At 38.6% G+C, this 16,838-nt stretch overlaps 1 protein-coding gene across 2 annotated transcripts in view; it reads left to right on the forward strand.

The window, feature by feature from the left end:
• Positions 1-16,838, forward strand: part of CAMK4 (calcium/calmodulin dependent protein kinase IV) — a 253,686-nt gene that overhangs the window by 113,793 nt on the left and 123,055 nt on the right. Inside the window, exon 2 of one of the 2 annotated variants that reach the window (XM_043913775.1) lies at positions 16,555-16,633. The exons of the other annotated variant lie outside the window; for it this stretch is intronic. Coding sequence (XP_043769710.1) covers positions 16,555-16,633 — 79 coding nt within the window. The remainder of the gene's footprint in view (positions 1-16,554; positions 16,634-16,838) is intronic. 2 annotated transcript variants of the gene reach the window in all.

Raw genomic sequence — 16,838 nt, forward strand, 5'->3', positions numbered from 1 at the left:
CTATCTGGACATGATGGATGAGACAATTGTTTTCAGGCATTAAATAATGGACAACACAGGGATTTGATCCCTGAGAAGGAAATCACAAGATGAGTGCCATATTCCTCTTGGCGGCCTAACTGGGGACAGTGTGCTGAGTCTTTATGTGGTAAGCAGGAGCAATGTGCTCTGTGGATGGATTGAGAACTAACGGGGATATCAAAAGGAAGAGAGGCATGTTTTCTTAGCAGACATGGATGGGCTGTCTGGTCAATTCAGGGTGAAGAGACTTCACTGAGCATGTCAGATATTTGGTTGAGATTTCAAAAAGTTTGTACCTTACCTTTGTGAATAAAGATCATACCCTTGAGCAAGGACAATAACTATGGACCAAGAAAAAAATTCAAATAGATCTCTTCTATAATAATAACAAATAAAGCCAAACTTGACAGAATCAGAAAGATTTGTCAACAGTGTAACCTGCCGCTAAAAAGAAGCCAACTCTCTTTCAAAGAAGATACTATAATCCATACCACCTCAGTCAGTTCAGTTCAGTCACTCAGTCATGTCTGACTCTTTGCAACCCCGTGAACCACAGAACGCCAGGCCTCTCTGTCCATTACCAACTGCCGGAGTTTACCTAAACCCATGTCCATTGAGTCGGTGATGCCATCCAGCCATCTCATCCTCTGTTGTCCCCTTCTCCTCCTGCCCTCAATCTTTCCCAGCATCAGGGTCTTTTCCAATGAGTCGGCTCTTCTCATCAGGTGGCCAAAGTATTGGAGTTTCAGCTTCAGCATCAGTCCTTCCAATGAACACCCAGGACTGATCTCCTTTAGGATGGACTGGTTGGATCTCCTTGCAGTCCAAGGGACTCTCAAGAGTCTTTTCCAACACCACAGTTCAAAAGCATCAATTCTTCGGCGCTCAGCTTTCTTTGTAGTACAACTCTCACATCCAAACATGACTACTGGAAAAACCATAGCCTTGACTAGATGGGCCTTTGTTGGCAAAGTAATGTCTCTGCTTTTTAATATGCTGCCTAGGTTGGTCATAACTTTCCTTCCAAGGAGTAAGCATCTTTTAATTTCATGGCTGCAATCACCATCTGCGGTGATTTTGGAGACCAGATAAATAAAGTCAGTCACTGTTTCCACTGTTTCCCCATCTATTTGCCATGAAGTGATGGGACCAGATGCCATGATCTTAGTTTTCTGAATGTTGAGCTTTAAGCCAACTTCTTCACTCTCCTCTTTCACTTTCATCAAGAGGCTCTTTAGTTCTTCTTCACTTTCTGCCCTAAGGGTGGTGTCATCTGCATATCTGAGGTTATTGATATTTCTCCCGGCAATCTTGATTCCAGCTTGTGCTTCTTCCATCCCAACGTTTCTCATGATGTACTCTGCATATAAGTTAAATAAGCAGGGTGCCAATATATAGACTTGACGTACTCCTTTCCCTATTTGGAACCAGTCTGTTGTTCCATGTCCAGTTCTAACTATTGCTTCCTGACCTGCATACAGATTTTTCAAGAGGCAGGTCAGGTGGTCTGGTATTCCCATCTCTTTCAGAATTTTCCACAGTTTACTGTGATCTGCACAGTCAAAGGCTTTGGCATAGTCAGTTAAGCAGAAATAGATGTTTTTCTGGAACTCTCTTGCTTTTTCGATGATCCATCGGATGTTGACAATTTGATCTCTGGTTCGTCTGCCTTATCTAAAACCAGCTTGAACATCTGGAAGTTCACAGTTCAGGTACTGTTGAGGCCTGTCTTGGAGAATTTTGAGCATTACTTTACTAGCGTGTGAGATGAGTGCAATTGTGCAGTAGTTTGAGCATTCTTTGGAATTATCTTTCTTTGGGATTGCATTGAAAACTGACCTTTTCCAGTCCTGTGGCCACTGCTGAGTTTTCCAAATTTGCTGGCATATTGAGTGCAGCACTTTCACAGCATCATCTTTTAGAATTTGAAATAGCTCAACTATAATTCCATCACCTCCACTCGCTTATGTGTATACTACCTAATGTGTATTATTTTTAAATGTCTGTTACACAAGCAAAAAATACTAGATGTAACATAGGAAATCGGACCCAAATCAAGGAGGAAGAGCATTAAAAAATAAACAAAAAACAAAAACAGACCTGGAGATGACTCAGATGTTGGAATAGGCAGAGAAGGAGTGTAAAACAATGATGGTGCACACAGTCAGGAACATGGAACAAAATATGGGCATAATGTGTAAACATACGGAGTATCTTAGAACAGAAATGCAGACTATAAAAAGAGTCTAATGGAAATTTTAGAATTGAAAAGCACATCACATGATATTAAAAATTCATAGATTTAGGAGTGGGTTGAAGGCTGCAGAAGAAAGAGTTGGTGAACTTGAAGACAATCAGTAGAAATCTAATTTGAAGGACAGAGAAAAAAAAATTGATAAAAAAGGAACAGAATCCCAGTAACTTGTAGGAAAATGTACAGAGACTATTATATACATAATATATGTCCCAGAGGAAGAGGAGACAAAAAACTGAGAGGGAGAAAAATGTTTAAAGAATAATAGGCAAAAAATTTTCAAATGTGGTGAAGAACATTGTAGATTTGAGAAACTCATAGAGCAGCAAGCATAAGTGGACAGAAAAATCCATTAAGAAATCCATACGTCACTGTATGGATGTAAACATACAATCTAAAGCTGGAAACCAAAGTTAGAAGGGGAACAGTTTTGAAGCAACCAAAGATAATATGATATATAGAAGGAACAGTGATGCAAATTATGGCTAATAACCTCATCAGAAAATGATGAGGATCATAAGTTAGTCAGAAGATAGTGGAACAACACCTTTTAAGCTCTGAAGAAAGAAAATCTGTCACTCCAGAATTCTGTATCTAGTGTAAATATATCTCAAAAATGAGAGTAAATAAGGACATTTGAAAATAGATGAACACTGGGCATATTCACTGTCAGTGCACGTGGACCACAAGCAATGCTAAAGCAAGTGCTTTGGGTCGAAGGGAAATAATGCCAGACAGAAATTCAGATTTGAAATAGAAGAGTACAGGGAATACAAAGTAAGTTTTTACTCTTCCCTTAATATCGTTTTAAAAACTACTCATTTGAATCAGAATCATTACATAAGTAAAATACACAAAAAGAATAGTCAAAGATTAGGGAAGGAAGGGAAGATGGTTCATGGAATTGGTGTTTTGAGGTTCTTGTTTTTAGAGCTATGAGCAGACTATGGTAAGTTAAAGATACATACTATAGTCCTGAGAACAACCTTTAACAAAATAAATCAGTGAGGTATATATCTTAAAGGCCAAGAGATGTGATGAAATAAGATGCTGAAAATACTAAAATATTCAGTCCAGAGAATAGCAATAAAGTGTAGAAAAAGGAACAAAGAATAAATGAAACAAAAAACAAATAGCAGTATGAATGACTTAAACCCAACCATATCACTAACAATATTAAATGTAACTGAACTAAATACTGCAACTAAAAGGCAAAAAATAATATGATTTAAAAAATAGGCAGAAGAACTGAATAGACATTTTGCAAAGGATACATACAGATGGCCAATATCTACATGAAAGGATGCTCAACACTGGTAATCATCTGGGCAAATGCGAATGGAGCCACAATGAAATATCATCCCACACCTGTTAGAATGGCTGGTACCATGAAGACGGGAGATACTGTTGGTGAGAATATGGAGAAAAGGGAGACTTTGTGCTGATAGGAAACAATATGGAGGATCCTCAAAAAATTAAAAATAAAACTATATAATCCAGCCATACCACTTCTGGGTATATAGCCAAAGGAAACTAAACCAGAATCGCAAAGAGAGATCTGTACTCCCTTCATAGCAGCATTATTTATGATAGCCAAGGTATGGAAACACCCGAAGTGGACATCAGCAGATGTGTGCTGTGTGTGTGTATAATTCAACAGTGAGAAAGGACATCTTGCCATTTGTGACAGCATGAATGGACCTTGAGGGCATTATGTTAAGTGAAATGTCAGAGGAAGACAAATACTGTGTGATACAACTTACATGTGAAATATGAAAAAGTCAGACTCCCAGAAGTAGAGTAGAATGGTGGTTGTCAGAGGCTAGGAGGTTTGGTTAATGGGGAGATGTTGGTCAAAGGGTACAAACTTCCATAAATAAGTCCTGGGGATCTAATGCACAACATGGTGATTATAGTTAATGGGAAATACTGGATTATATACGTGAAAGTTGCTGAGAGAGTGGATCTCTAATGTTGTCACCACAGAAGTAATTACATGAGGTATGATGGGAGTGTTAACTAACATAACTGATACAGATCAACATGTATGATCTTAAACTTATACAATGTAATGTCAGTTATAGCTCAGTAAAGCCAGAAAAATTATGATAAATAGTATATAAAAGCAATAATAGATGTTGCATTTGATGTTAGTAGACTTAAGTGATTCAGTATCATGGTAATCCAAGTCTATGCCCCGACCAGTAATGCTGAAGAAGCTGAACAGTTCTATGAAGACCTACAAGACCTTGTAGAACTAACACCCAAAACAGATGTCCTTTTCATTATAGGGGACTGGAATGCAAAAGTAGGAAGTCAAGAACTACCTGGAGTAACAGGTAAATTTGGCCTTGAAGTACAGAATGAAGCAGGGCAAAGGCTAACAGGGTTTTGCCAAGAGAACACACTGGTCATAGCAAACTGTCTCTTCCAACAACACAAGACTCTACACATGGACATCACCAAATGGTCAACACCAAAATCAGATTGATTATATTCTTTGCAGCCAAAGATGGACAAACTATACAGTCAGCAAAAACAAGACTGGGAGCTGACTGTGGCTCAGATCATGAACACCTTATTGCCAAATTCAGACTGAAATTGAAGAAAGTCAAGAAAACCACTAGACCATTCAGGTATGACCTAAATCAATTCCCTAATGACTATACAGTGGAAGTGAGAAATAGATTTAAGGGACTAGATCTGATAGACAGAGTGCCTGATGAACTATGGATAAGGTTCATGACATTGTACAGGAGACAGGAATCAAGACCATCCCCAAGAAAAAGAAATACAAAAAAGCAAAATGGCTGTCTGAGAAGGCCTTACAAATAGCTATGAAAAGAAGGGACGCGAAAAGCAAAGGAGAAAAGGAAAGATATACCCATTTGAATGCAGAGTTCCAAAGAACAGCAAGGAGAGATAAGAAAGCCTTCCTCAGTGACCAATGCAAAGAAATAGAGGAAAACAGTAGAATGGGAGAGACTAGAGATCTCTTCAAGAAAATTAGAGATACCAAGGAAGCATTTCATGCAAAGATGGGCTCAATAAAGGACAGAAATGGTATGGACCTAACAGAAGCAGAAGATATTAAGAAGAGGTGGCAAGAATACACAGAAGAACTGTACATAAAAGATCTTCATGACCCAGATAATCACAAAGGTGTGATCACTCACCTAGAGCCAGACATCCTGGAAAGTGAAGTCAAGTGGGCCTTAGGAAGCATCACTACGAACAAAGCTAGTGGAGGTGATGGAATTCCAGTTGAGATATTTCAAATCCTGAAAGATGATGCTGTGAAAGTGCTGCACTCAATATGCCAGCAAATTTTGAAAACTCAGCAGTGGCCACAGGACTGGAAAAGGTCAGTTTTCATTCCAACCCCAAAGAAAGGCAATCCCAAAGAATGCTCAAACTGCTGCACGATTGCACTCATCTCCCATTCTAGTAAAGTAATGCCTAAAATTCTCCAAACCAGTCTTCAGCAATACATGAACCATGAACTTCCAAATGTTCAAGCTGGATTTAGAAAAGACTGAGGAACCAGAGATCAAATTGCCAACATCTGACGGATATCGAAAAAGCAAGAGAGTTCCAGAAAAACATCTATTTCTACATTATTGACTATGCCAAAGCCTTTGACCGTGTGGATCACAATAAACTGTGGGAAAATCTGAAAGAGATCGGCATACCAGACCACCTGACCTGCCTCCTGAGAGACCTGTATGCCAGTCAGGAAGCAATAGTTAGAGCTGGACATGGAACAAGAGACTGGTTCCAAATAGGAAAAGGAGTACATCAAGCCTGTATATTGGCACCCTGCTTATTTAACTTATATGCAGAGTACATCATGAGAAACGTTGGGATGGAAGAAGCACAGCTGGAATCAAGATTGCCGGGAGAAATATCAATAACCTCAGATATGCAGATGACACCACCCTTAGGGCAGAAAGTGAAGAAGAACTAAAGAGCCTCTTGATGAAAGTGAAAGAGGAGAGTGAAGAAGTTGGCTTAAAGCTCAACATTCAGAAAACTAAGATCATGGCATCTGGTCCCATCACTTCATGGCAAATAGATGGGGAAACAGTGGAAACAGTGACTGACTTTATTTTTGGGGGCTCCAAAATCACTGCAGATGGTGACTGCAGCCATGAAATTAAAAGATGCTTACTCCTTGGAAGAAGAGTTATGACCAACCTAGACAGCATATTGAAAAGCAGAGACATTTCTTTGCCAACAAATGTCTGTCTAGTCAAGGCTATGGTTTTTCCAGTGGTCATGTATGGATGTGAGAGTTGGACTGTGAATAAAGCTGAGCACCGAAGAATTGATGCTTTTGAACTGTGGTGTTGAAGACTCTTGAGAGTCCCTTGGACTGCAAGGATTTCCAACCAGTCCATCCTAAAGGAAATCAGTCCTGAATATTCATTGGAAGGACTGATGTTGAAGCTGAAACTCCAATACTTTGGCCACCTGATGTGAAGAACTGACTCATTTGAAGAGACCCTTATGCTAGGAAAGACTGACGGCAGGAGGAGAAGGGGATGACAGAAGATGAGATGGTTGGATGGCATCACCGACTTAATGGACATGGGTTTGGGTGAACTCTGGGAGTTGGTGATAGACAGGGAGCCCCGGTGTGCTGTGGTTCATGGGGTCGCAAAGAGTTGGACACAACTGAGTGACTGAACTGAACTGAGGCTTAAGTGAGGGTGTGGAGGTTGGATTAGATGGATATGTATTAAATATATCATAGTAGAAGATATGGAATAAATGGAAATGGGACTGGCAGTGAAGGATAGATGTGTGAAGGAAGAGCTGTAGCTGTCCTCGTTACATTGTGGTGTTACGTGGTTGCCTGGAAATTCAATTCTTTGTGTGCCGCATGCACACAGAGAGAAAAGAAAAATAAAGTCTTCATAGAAAGTTTGAATCATTGATACTAAAGGCCAACTGCAGAGGCATTAAATATTTTGAAGCAAACAAAGCAAAGGACTAACAGGAATATTAAAACCTTTTATATGTACAATTTTTACTGTTTTGTCACTTTGTGATTGAGAATGAATACTTGAGGCAACCTGATAATTTGGAACTGTTTTTTATGTACTTTGTGATGGCCAAAATTCAGCATTTGAATTCAAAGCTTCTTGAGCTCTTAGTTTATCTTAGGACAGGAGTTTTGTTAAATTTTTGAAACAAAGGGGGTCATGTTTCAGCCAGTCCTTACAGATTCAGGCACTAAGAATCAAGTCACAAATAGGTTCTGTGAGGCAAATGTTGAAAACAAGTTACAGATGAGCAGGGTTGTAAGAAAACTGGAGGCACACTAAGCAGAGAATATAAAAATGATCTGGGCTGGTGATCAGAGTTGAGAAGTTAAGCACTTGGCAATGTGTGCAGGTCTTGAGGAAATGAGTATAAATCAGGAAATAGATATAAAATACCCTGGATGTAGACTAAGCTGAACCTCCAGGTGAAATGACAGCTGGGAATCTGTCAGGGAGAAAACTACAAGGGTCACTGTGAGCCCCTGAATAGCAGGACTTGCTGTGACCCCGGTACTGGGATGGGGGGCTTGCCCTGCCCCCAGAGGAGTGAGCAGGAAACGAAGCGGGGGGGGGGCAGCTGTGGACAGACCCCGAACCAGACTTACTAAAACTTTGGGCCTTGAACTCTTTTTTAAGGTCTGATATTCAATAACATTTCTCAATATGAGATCTTTGAGATTTAAAACTGTAAACTTTCATTGACTTGGAAAAGCTCCAGGTCTAATAACAACTTTCTAAATTCTAAAGATTAGCCATTCTTCAAGTTGTAGGTCGAAAAATGCCAAAACAGTAATTAAGTCATTTCAGCATTTTTTTTCTTCTGTGTTTTGCTGGTTTAAGGTTTAGATGCTTTCTTTTTCTTTAATCTTTGCTGACCAAGGAGTGTCTTGAAACATTTAATTAGTGAAGAACATTGAGGAATCGCAGCTGACAGAGGTAGAGAAGGAAACAGTGGACACCTGTCATTGAACTCGCAGAGACTTTGACTTTTCAGGCTCCTGTTCCTGAATGTGACTCTACTTTCACCCCGAAGAAGTATCAAATTTTGAGATTCTAACCAGTCTTCTTGAATAATTCATCTAATAAAAAATCAATGAAAAGAATAGGCTTGTTAAATGACAGCAAGTCAATCATGTGGAAGAAATATGATGCTATAGAGAGTTGCACAGATGTTTTCAGCATCTGATTGATAGTTCTTATAATTCACATCTTCCCTCTTAAACCTTTTCATAATGAACATTTGGAGGATCTATTTTGCAAGCACATATGTACCTTGGAAATAAGAAATTTAAAAGTCAAATTCAAAAACAAGCAGAAGAATAAGAAATGCATTGAAATGTTTAGAAATGATTAATATTTTGACATAACTATATTCTTTATCCAAACACTTTCAGCATCAGAAAAAGATAACAAGAATCTTTGGTTCCATTTTAAGACTCCTTCCATTGAAAAAATAGGTGAAAGTTTTGAATGACTTACAAGGCTAATATCCTTAGCAAAGACAGTTTTACATGGCCGTAAAGCATGTCATTACAGAGACACAGCTGGGCCAAAACAACGAAGTAGCAAACAGCCCTTCCAGACTTCTACATTTTAAGAGATTTCATACCTGAAGTTCTCTTGCATTTCCAGCAGATTTAAGATTTGATGCTAAGGGAAGCCAAGCTCTATTGCTTCAGCCCAGTCACAAATGTCCACTAGGTCCTTTCCCAGAAAGCCAGACTCTAATTTTTAACCTCCCTTAATGGGAGAATGCCAGTGATTATAAATTGTCTTAACATTGCACAGTCATCCCAATTCCCTAAAACACTGATGTGAATCCAGACATCAGAGTTCCTGCTTCTGGTCTGAAGCAGATTTGCCCTCTGCCTGGCCTTCCGAGAGCACTGGGATATCTGTCTCTCTGCTCGTGGGTGGGCAGTTATGTCAGTGCACTTGGATTTCTTTTGAAGGGAAAATAAGACCAATCTTTAGCCAATCTTGTTTATTTAAAAGAAGAAAAGATAGAAAAGGGACTCTGCTTAAAATGTCTTCAGGAAAATAAATATTATATCTGGTGCTTTTCCCTCCACATCCATAAGTTCTGGCACACAGTGCCAGGTACCAACATCAAGTGCTTCAACAGCTTTACAGGGCAATGGTGTATGTGTATGCATTTTATATATATATATGTATATGGTATGATTGCTCAGTCGTGTCTGACTCTCTTTGCGATCCCATGGTCTATACAGTCCTTGGAGTTCTCCAGGCCAGAACACTAGAGTAGGTAGCCTTTCCCTTCTCCAGGGGATCTTACCAACTCAGGGACTGAACCCAGGTCTCCCACATTGCAGGTGGATTGGTCGCTCAACTGCAGTGTGGGAAAGCCGGTTCGATCTCTGGGTCGGCAAGATCCCCGGGAAAAGGGGCAGGCTACCACTCCAGTGTTCTCTACACCGTACACATTGGCGTGCACGCGTTCTCAGTCACTTCAGTCATGTCTGAAGTCTTTGTGACCCTATGGGCTGTAGCCGTTCAGGCTCCTCTGTCCATCGGGTTCTCCAGGCAAGAAGACTGGAGTGGGTTGCCATGCCCTTCTCCAGGGGATCTTCCCAACCCAGGGATCAAACCGGCATCTCCCGTATTTCCTGCATTGCAGGTGGATTCTTTCCCCACGGAGCCACCTGGAAAGCCCTACTATGTGCACTCTATATAGGCTATATATTGTATGTATATATAATAGCATATACCTAGTATCATGGTCATCGTATACACATGTTGTATGTGGTTTTACACATGCATGACAGGTTTGACTACTTTCTCTGCAGTGAAACATAGTAGTCGACATTTTTAACCTTTTAAAAATTATCCACCATATCAGACAAGGCTGGACCTAAAATGTGGTTTTGTTCCTAAATTTTTTTGAAAGAAAACTAATTTGAAAATAGAAGTCAGGCCCAGACTTCAAAAAACTATGGACTTTCTTCACCAAAATCTTAGCATAAAAAAGTTCTAATTGAAATAATTTCTATAGTCTTTGGCCTGTTTGTTAAAGAATGTGTTACACAGGAATAGAAATGAGTAGTGAGTTTTTTCCAGCTGAATAAACCCATGAATATAAAATCTTCTGTGTAATCTCTCTGCTTCCTTTGTATCTCAAGAAATGTTATGGTAGTTCTCTTTATGCAATTTATCTTGAAATTTGGATACAACACTTTAACAAAAGATTCATTATGTATTAAAAATTTACTGTTAATATACATATTTTTATTTTTATATGAACATACTGAAAGTGTGGTTTCTTTCTAAAATTACATTTATAGACATTAAATGATTTAAATTACTTGTTTTCATTTCAGCAAAGAATACAGAGTAAATTACTGAAGTATTATTTTCATTTACATTTATTTAGGTTGTTCTGTTCTTTTAATCTATCCATCCTTTAAAAAGTTATTTCTAAAATTATAACTATTTGAGGTGATGGATATATTAATTAATTGTGGCAAAAATTTTGCAATATATATACCAAATCATTATATATATATATATATATATATATATATATAGTGTGTATATATATGTGTATACATATATATACACCTTAAATTTGCATAATGTTATATATCAATTTTATCTCAGTACTGCTGGGAAAAAATTAGTCCTGTTAATGTTAACAACTTACTTAGCAAAATAAATTGGACATTCTTATAGGATTCTAATATACGAATTTTATTTAATTTTTAAGTTACTTCTAGCATACTTGTATCTTGAGATTGATTAGACAAGAATGCATTTTGTTAAAATTTCTTTGAAAGCTTTTCTTATGATAATTTATATATTGGAATTAGTGATAGGTTAATGTGATAAGTAAATTAAGGAATGGATGCTATTTAATATAGATTCTTTTGCATTAATTTTTGATATTCAGTTCAGTTCAGTTCAGTCGCTCAGTCGTGTCCGACTCTTTGCGACCCTGTGAACCGCAGCACGCCAGGCCTCCCTGTCCATCACCAACTCCTGGAGTTTACTCAAACCCATGTCCATTGAGTCGGTGATGCCATCCAACCATCTCATCCTCTGTCATCCCCTTCTCCTCCTGCCCTCAATCTTTCCCAGCATCAGGGTCTTTTCCAATGAGTCAGCTCTTCCCATCAGGTGGCCAGAGTATTGGAGTTTCAGCATCAACATTAGTCCTTCCAATGAACACCCAAAACTGATCTCCTTTGGATTTCCCTGCAGTCCAAGGGACTTTCAAGAGTCTTGTCCAACACCACAGTTCAAAAGCATCAATTCTTCGGTGCTCAGCTTTCTTCACAGTCCAGCTCTCACATCCATACATGACTACTGGAAAAACCATAGCCTTGACTAGACGGACCTTTGTTGGCAAAGTAATGCCTCTGCTTTTTAATATGCTTCCTAGGTTGGTCATAACTTTCCTTCCAAGGAGTAAGCGTCTTTTAATTTCATGGCTGCAGTCACCATCCAGAGTGATTTTGGAGCCCCCCAAAATAAAGCCTGACACTGCTTCCACTGTTTCCCCATCTATTTGCCATGAAGTGATGGGACCAGATGCCATGATCTTAGTTTTCTGAATGTTGAGCTTTAAGCCAACTTTTTCACTCTCCTCTTTCACTTTCATCAAGAGGCTCTTTAGTTCTTCTTCACTTTCTGCCATAAGGGTGGTGTCATCTGCATATCTGAGGTTATTGATATTTCTCCCGGCAATCTTGATTCCAGCTTGTGCTTCATCTAGCCCAACATTTCTCATGATGTACTCTGCATATCAGTTAAATAAGCAGGGTGCCAATATACAGGCTTGATGTACTCCTTTCCCTATTTGGAACCAGTCTGTTGTTCCATTTCCAGTTCTAACTGTTGCTTTCTGACCTGCATACAGGTTTCTCAAGAGAATATTAATTTTGCAGTTATATAAAATTAAAATTAAATTTTCATTTTCTTCAGTGTTTGCAAATCACTTCCCTTTATATTAAGTGGAGTCATGCAGTTTATATCCTTTGGACCCTGGCTTCTTTCACTTAGGATGCTATATTAGATAATCATCCATGTTGTTGTCTGATTCTTGTTCATTTCTTTTTATTTATGGATAGTATTCTACTCATTTCTCAGCTGAGGGATATGGGAGTTGTTTGCAGTGTTTCCTGATTAATAATAAGCTGCTATAAAGATTCATGTTCAAGTTTGTGAACGAACATAGCTTTCAATCGCATGGTATTCTTAATTTTATAAGAAACTGCCAAGCTGTTTTCCAAAGTGGCTGCATCATTGCTCACTTCTTCGGCGGTGTATGAGCCCAGTGCTCTGCATCTGGCTTTGCCAGTCATGATACTCTCTCTTTTCTTAGGTGTTCCAGGAAGAGTGTAGTTGTATCTCTTTGTGGTTTTAATTTACATTACCCTGATGTCTAATGGTGTTGAGCATCTTTCTTTGTGCTTTTTGCCATTCATATATTTTCTTTGGTGAGGTATATATTCCAGTCTCTGGCCCATCTTAAACATGCATTATTTTCTTACTACTGGACTTAGTTTCTAATTCTAGAGACAAGTCCTTTATCAGATATATGATTATAAAAAATTTCTCACTGTCAGTGACTTTCAAAAGGCAAGCTTTCTTAAGGTAAATGAAGTCCAGTTTATTTGTTCTTTCAATTACTGCACTTTTGGTTGTGAGTTTCCCAGGTGGTGCTAGTGGTAAAGAACCTGCCTGCCTATGCAGGAGACATGAGACTTGGGTTCAATCTCTGGGTCGGGAAGATCTACTTGAGAAGGGAATGGCAACCCTCTCCAGTATTCTTGCCTGGAGAATCCCATGAGTTGAGGAGCCTGCTGGGCTACAGTCCAGCAAAGAGTCGGACATAACTGAAGTGACTTAGCACACACTTTTGATTGTGTATGTAAGAAATCGTTTCCTAACTAATGGTCAGAAATCTTTCTTCTTCTTCTTTTTTTTTTTCAGAATTATGTACAATTAAGTACAAGTGGTTTTGCACTTGTACTTATGATCCATTGAGTAATTTTTTGGTAGAGTGGTGCTTGGATAAAGGCTTTTTGTTTTGCCTTTGTTTTTTGCATATATGTATCCAGTTATTCCAGCACTATTTATTGTTGGAGGGACTGTAACTTTCTCCACTGAATTGCCTATTTACCTTTCTCCACTAAATTGCCTGTTTACCTTTGTCAGAAACCAATTAGACATGTATATGTATAACTATTTCTGGATTCTTTTTTCCATTCCACTTATCTACAAGTCTATTCTTCCTTCAATACCACTCTCTTTATACTGTCAGGAAATAGAGGCTATGAATGTATTAACTTCAAGAAGAAGGTATATTCTGCTGTTTTGCGTAGTGTTCTCTAAAAGTCATTTAGCTTAGTTTGGTTGATAATGTTGTTCATATCCTCCATATCTTTGGTGGTAATTTTTCTGCTTTCTCTGTTAACTGCTGAGAGAGTGCAGTGATGTCTCCAACTGTATTTGGGGGGTTGTCTATTTCTCCTTTCAGTTGTATCAGCTTTTGCTTCCTGTATTTTGAAGTTCTGTTGTTAGGCGCATACACTCTGACCTTTGTAATGTCCTTTGGGGGAATTGCCCTCTTAACATTATAATTAAGCCATGTTCATCTCTGTCTTTATTCTGAAGTCTGGTTGGCATGATTTTAACGGAGTTACCCCTGCTTTGTTTAGTGTTTGCATAGTATCTCTTTTCTATCATTTTATTTTTAACCTTTTTACACTTTATATATCAAATGGGTATATTATAAACAATGTAGAGTTTGGTCTTGGTTTTTTCATGTAATATGATGGTCTTTTTTTTTGAACCTGAAGTAATAAATTGTTCATTAGAAGCAAATCACTGACTGAAGGAGTTTATACATGTCCAAAATTGTGGAAGGTACCCTAGAGTGGTAGATTTTGAGCATAAACAAAATTTCCCTAAAACAATATGGAATTATCTGTTCGGATCATGGCTACAAATTGAGGCTGAAGATTAAGTGCAGTCTGTTTTAGCATGTGACTGATGATCTTTGTTTTTTAATTGATATGCTTATAAAGTTCACATTTGATGTAATATTTATATGATGGGACTAAAATATACCATATTGTAAGTTGTTTTGTTTTTAATCTCTTCTTTTGTTTTGTCCCCCAAGTACTTCATTATTGATTCCATTTTAGCTTCTTTATTGACTTTTTTATTTTAAAAATTTTATTTTGTTTTGTAAAAATTTTAATTTTTATTTCACTCATTGCCCTGGGTTGTATAGTATACATCTTTAGTTAATCAGAGTCTACTATAGAAAAAGGCATACTACTTAACCTGTAGTATAAGGATTTAGCAGGATTTTCTCACTTTCTTCCCCTACTCTTTGTGCTATGTTGTCATACCTCTTACTTCTACATACACTGTAAACACAATGAGTTGTTAGTGTTTTTGCTTTACATAGAAATCATTTAGAGCAATTAAAAATAAAGTAGAATTTTATATTTACCTTCATTTATTCCATTGCAACTCTATTTCTTTGTGTATGTGATATGTCTTCCCCCCAAGTTTTTAAGTGCGTTGGAATTGTTCTTACCTATTAACATTTACATCACCAATTCCTGACTCTTGGAGGCTCTTAAAAATTTAATGTGCAAAGGTAGCTAGGAATATGTTTGATTTGTAAATTTCTTTTGTTCTTAGAATTTCTGAACCATTAGAGTGAATGTATCATAAGATACATTCTTTAGGACTACCTTCCTTAGTCCTTTGGCCTAATCTTCAAAGTCTGACGAGTTTGCTTCAGCTGGCCTTACTTTGAGATTTATCTGCAGTTCTCTCTCTGAGGTTGTCCTGAGCCTGTGTGGTGTCCTTCTGTCTCTGTCTTGTTCTCCTGCTCTCGTGACTGGAGAGGGTGCAGCGGGACCACAGTGCCCTGCTTTTAATGTTCCTTTTTAGTGACTTCACACGCGTGTCACATAGATAAAGATAGTTACTGAGTCTCTTCTTACCATTCTCCTTTACAGGTAAAAAGTTTCTGTACGTCTTCAAATTTTCTATAGAGGGATAAATCTGCTTTTTCTCTGTATATCTTTAACCATTTCAATAGTATTTTCTCCTGGACCTTTCACATAACCAATTTTGCTAGTGCATGTGTAAGTGGTAACAGTATTCACCAAAACAAAGGAACCAGTATCTCTATAGGGCTAACACTGGTTTTGGGAGAATAGCAGGGTACCAGCTATTGGTCCTTTAATGGATCAGAAGTCCGGAGTCAACGATGAGAAAGTTAAAGAAGGAAAGAGGCTAATATTCCCTGGGTTACACAGCCGGCTTTCGCTTTTCAGGAAATCAGCCAGAAATAGAGAGATAAAGAGAAAGAGAGGAAGAGAAAGAAAGAGAGAAAGACACGGGGATCCAAGCTCTGATGGAGCAAAGGTGTTTTAATCAACATGGTGTGGGCATATATACTGTCTTACAAGGTAGTTATTCTCAGCAAAGATAAAGATTAAAATTCCAGACTTACAAAACCTAAGTCGACCCTTATCAAAGAGAGAGAGTCGTAAACAATCACTTTTACCATATGGTTCATAAAAAGGAAGAGGGTACTTATCACCGTATTGAAAAACTAAGGAAGGACATGCCTGGATTCCTCAGCCCCGGGAAAGGCGTGCCTCTCCTCTTGATTCCTGAATATTCAGGAATTAATAAGGACCAGAGGATTCCTGACAGATCCAAAGCAGCACACAGGAAGCCTCATTTTTAATGCTTCCTGACACCGGTGATGTAGTGTAAATTCTCAAAGGCCCCCAAGTACCCTTGCCAAGTAGTGGAGACTTTCCTGACCTTCACGGCCTAGTGCTGGGCTGAAACCTCCCCCTGAAACCTCCCCCTGAAGCCATGACCTTTGTTGTACTCCAGGTGCCTGCCTTCAGGAAGGGTCAGAGGCTGTGAGACTGGGTAGAGGTCCTACAAAATCTGTGTTTACCTGAGGAGCGGGTTTGCTCCAGACGTGACTAAATGCAGCAGGTCACTTGTGCAGAGATGGACTAGAAGTAGAAAAGCAAACAGGAAGATTGAGCGCAGTATCCTTAATTATACAGAAAAAGTCCTCTCAAGTCTGTCAAGTCCTGTAGTAGAATGTAAAACATTTGTCAGTTATGAGGGTAACTGCAAGAGATACTTATTTTCAAGCTTTCCCCTTAATTTCTTACGGAGAGCATAACATTTTCTTTTTGTCTTTTTTTCCCCCTCAAGGGGTGCTACATCCATTGTGTACAGATGCAAACAGAAGGGGACCCAGAAGCCTTATGCTCTCAAAGTGTTAAAGAAAACAGTAAGTTTATTTCATTATATAATAACGTCTCTAAGGGATACGTGACCTGAGAAGCCAGGAGCCCTGATCCAAAGGACAGAGGGCTAGAGAACTGAGATGTGCAGCTCACTCGCTTGGGTCATGTTTGTGAAAGGACAGCCAGATGAGCTGTTTTCTGATGGAAACTGTGATTCTTTGAAAGCAGCTGGATCCCAAGTTAGATATG

The sequence above is a fragment of the Cervus elaphus genome, chromosome 9 (genome assembly GCF_910594005.1).
Source record: "Cervus elaphus chromosome 9, mCerEla1.1, whole genome shotgun sequence".
Taxonomy (NCBI): Eukaryota; Metazoa; Chordata; class Mammalia; order Artiodactyla; family Cervidae; genus Cervus; species Cervus elaphus.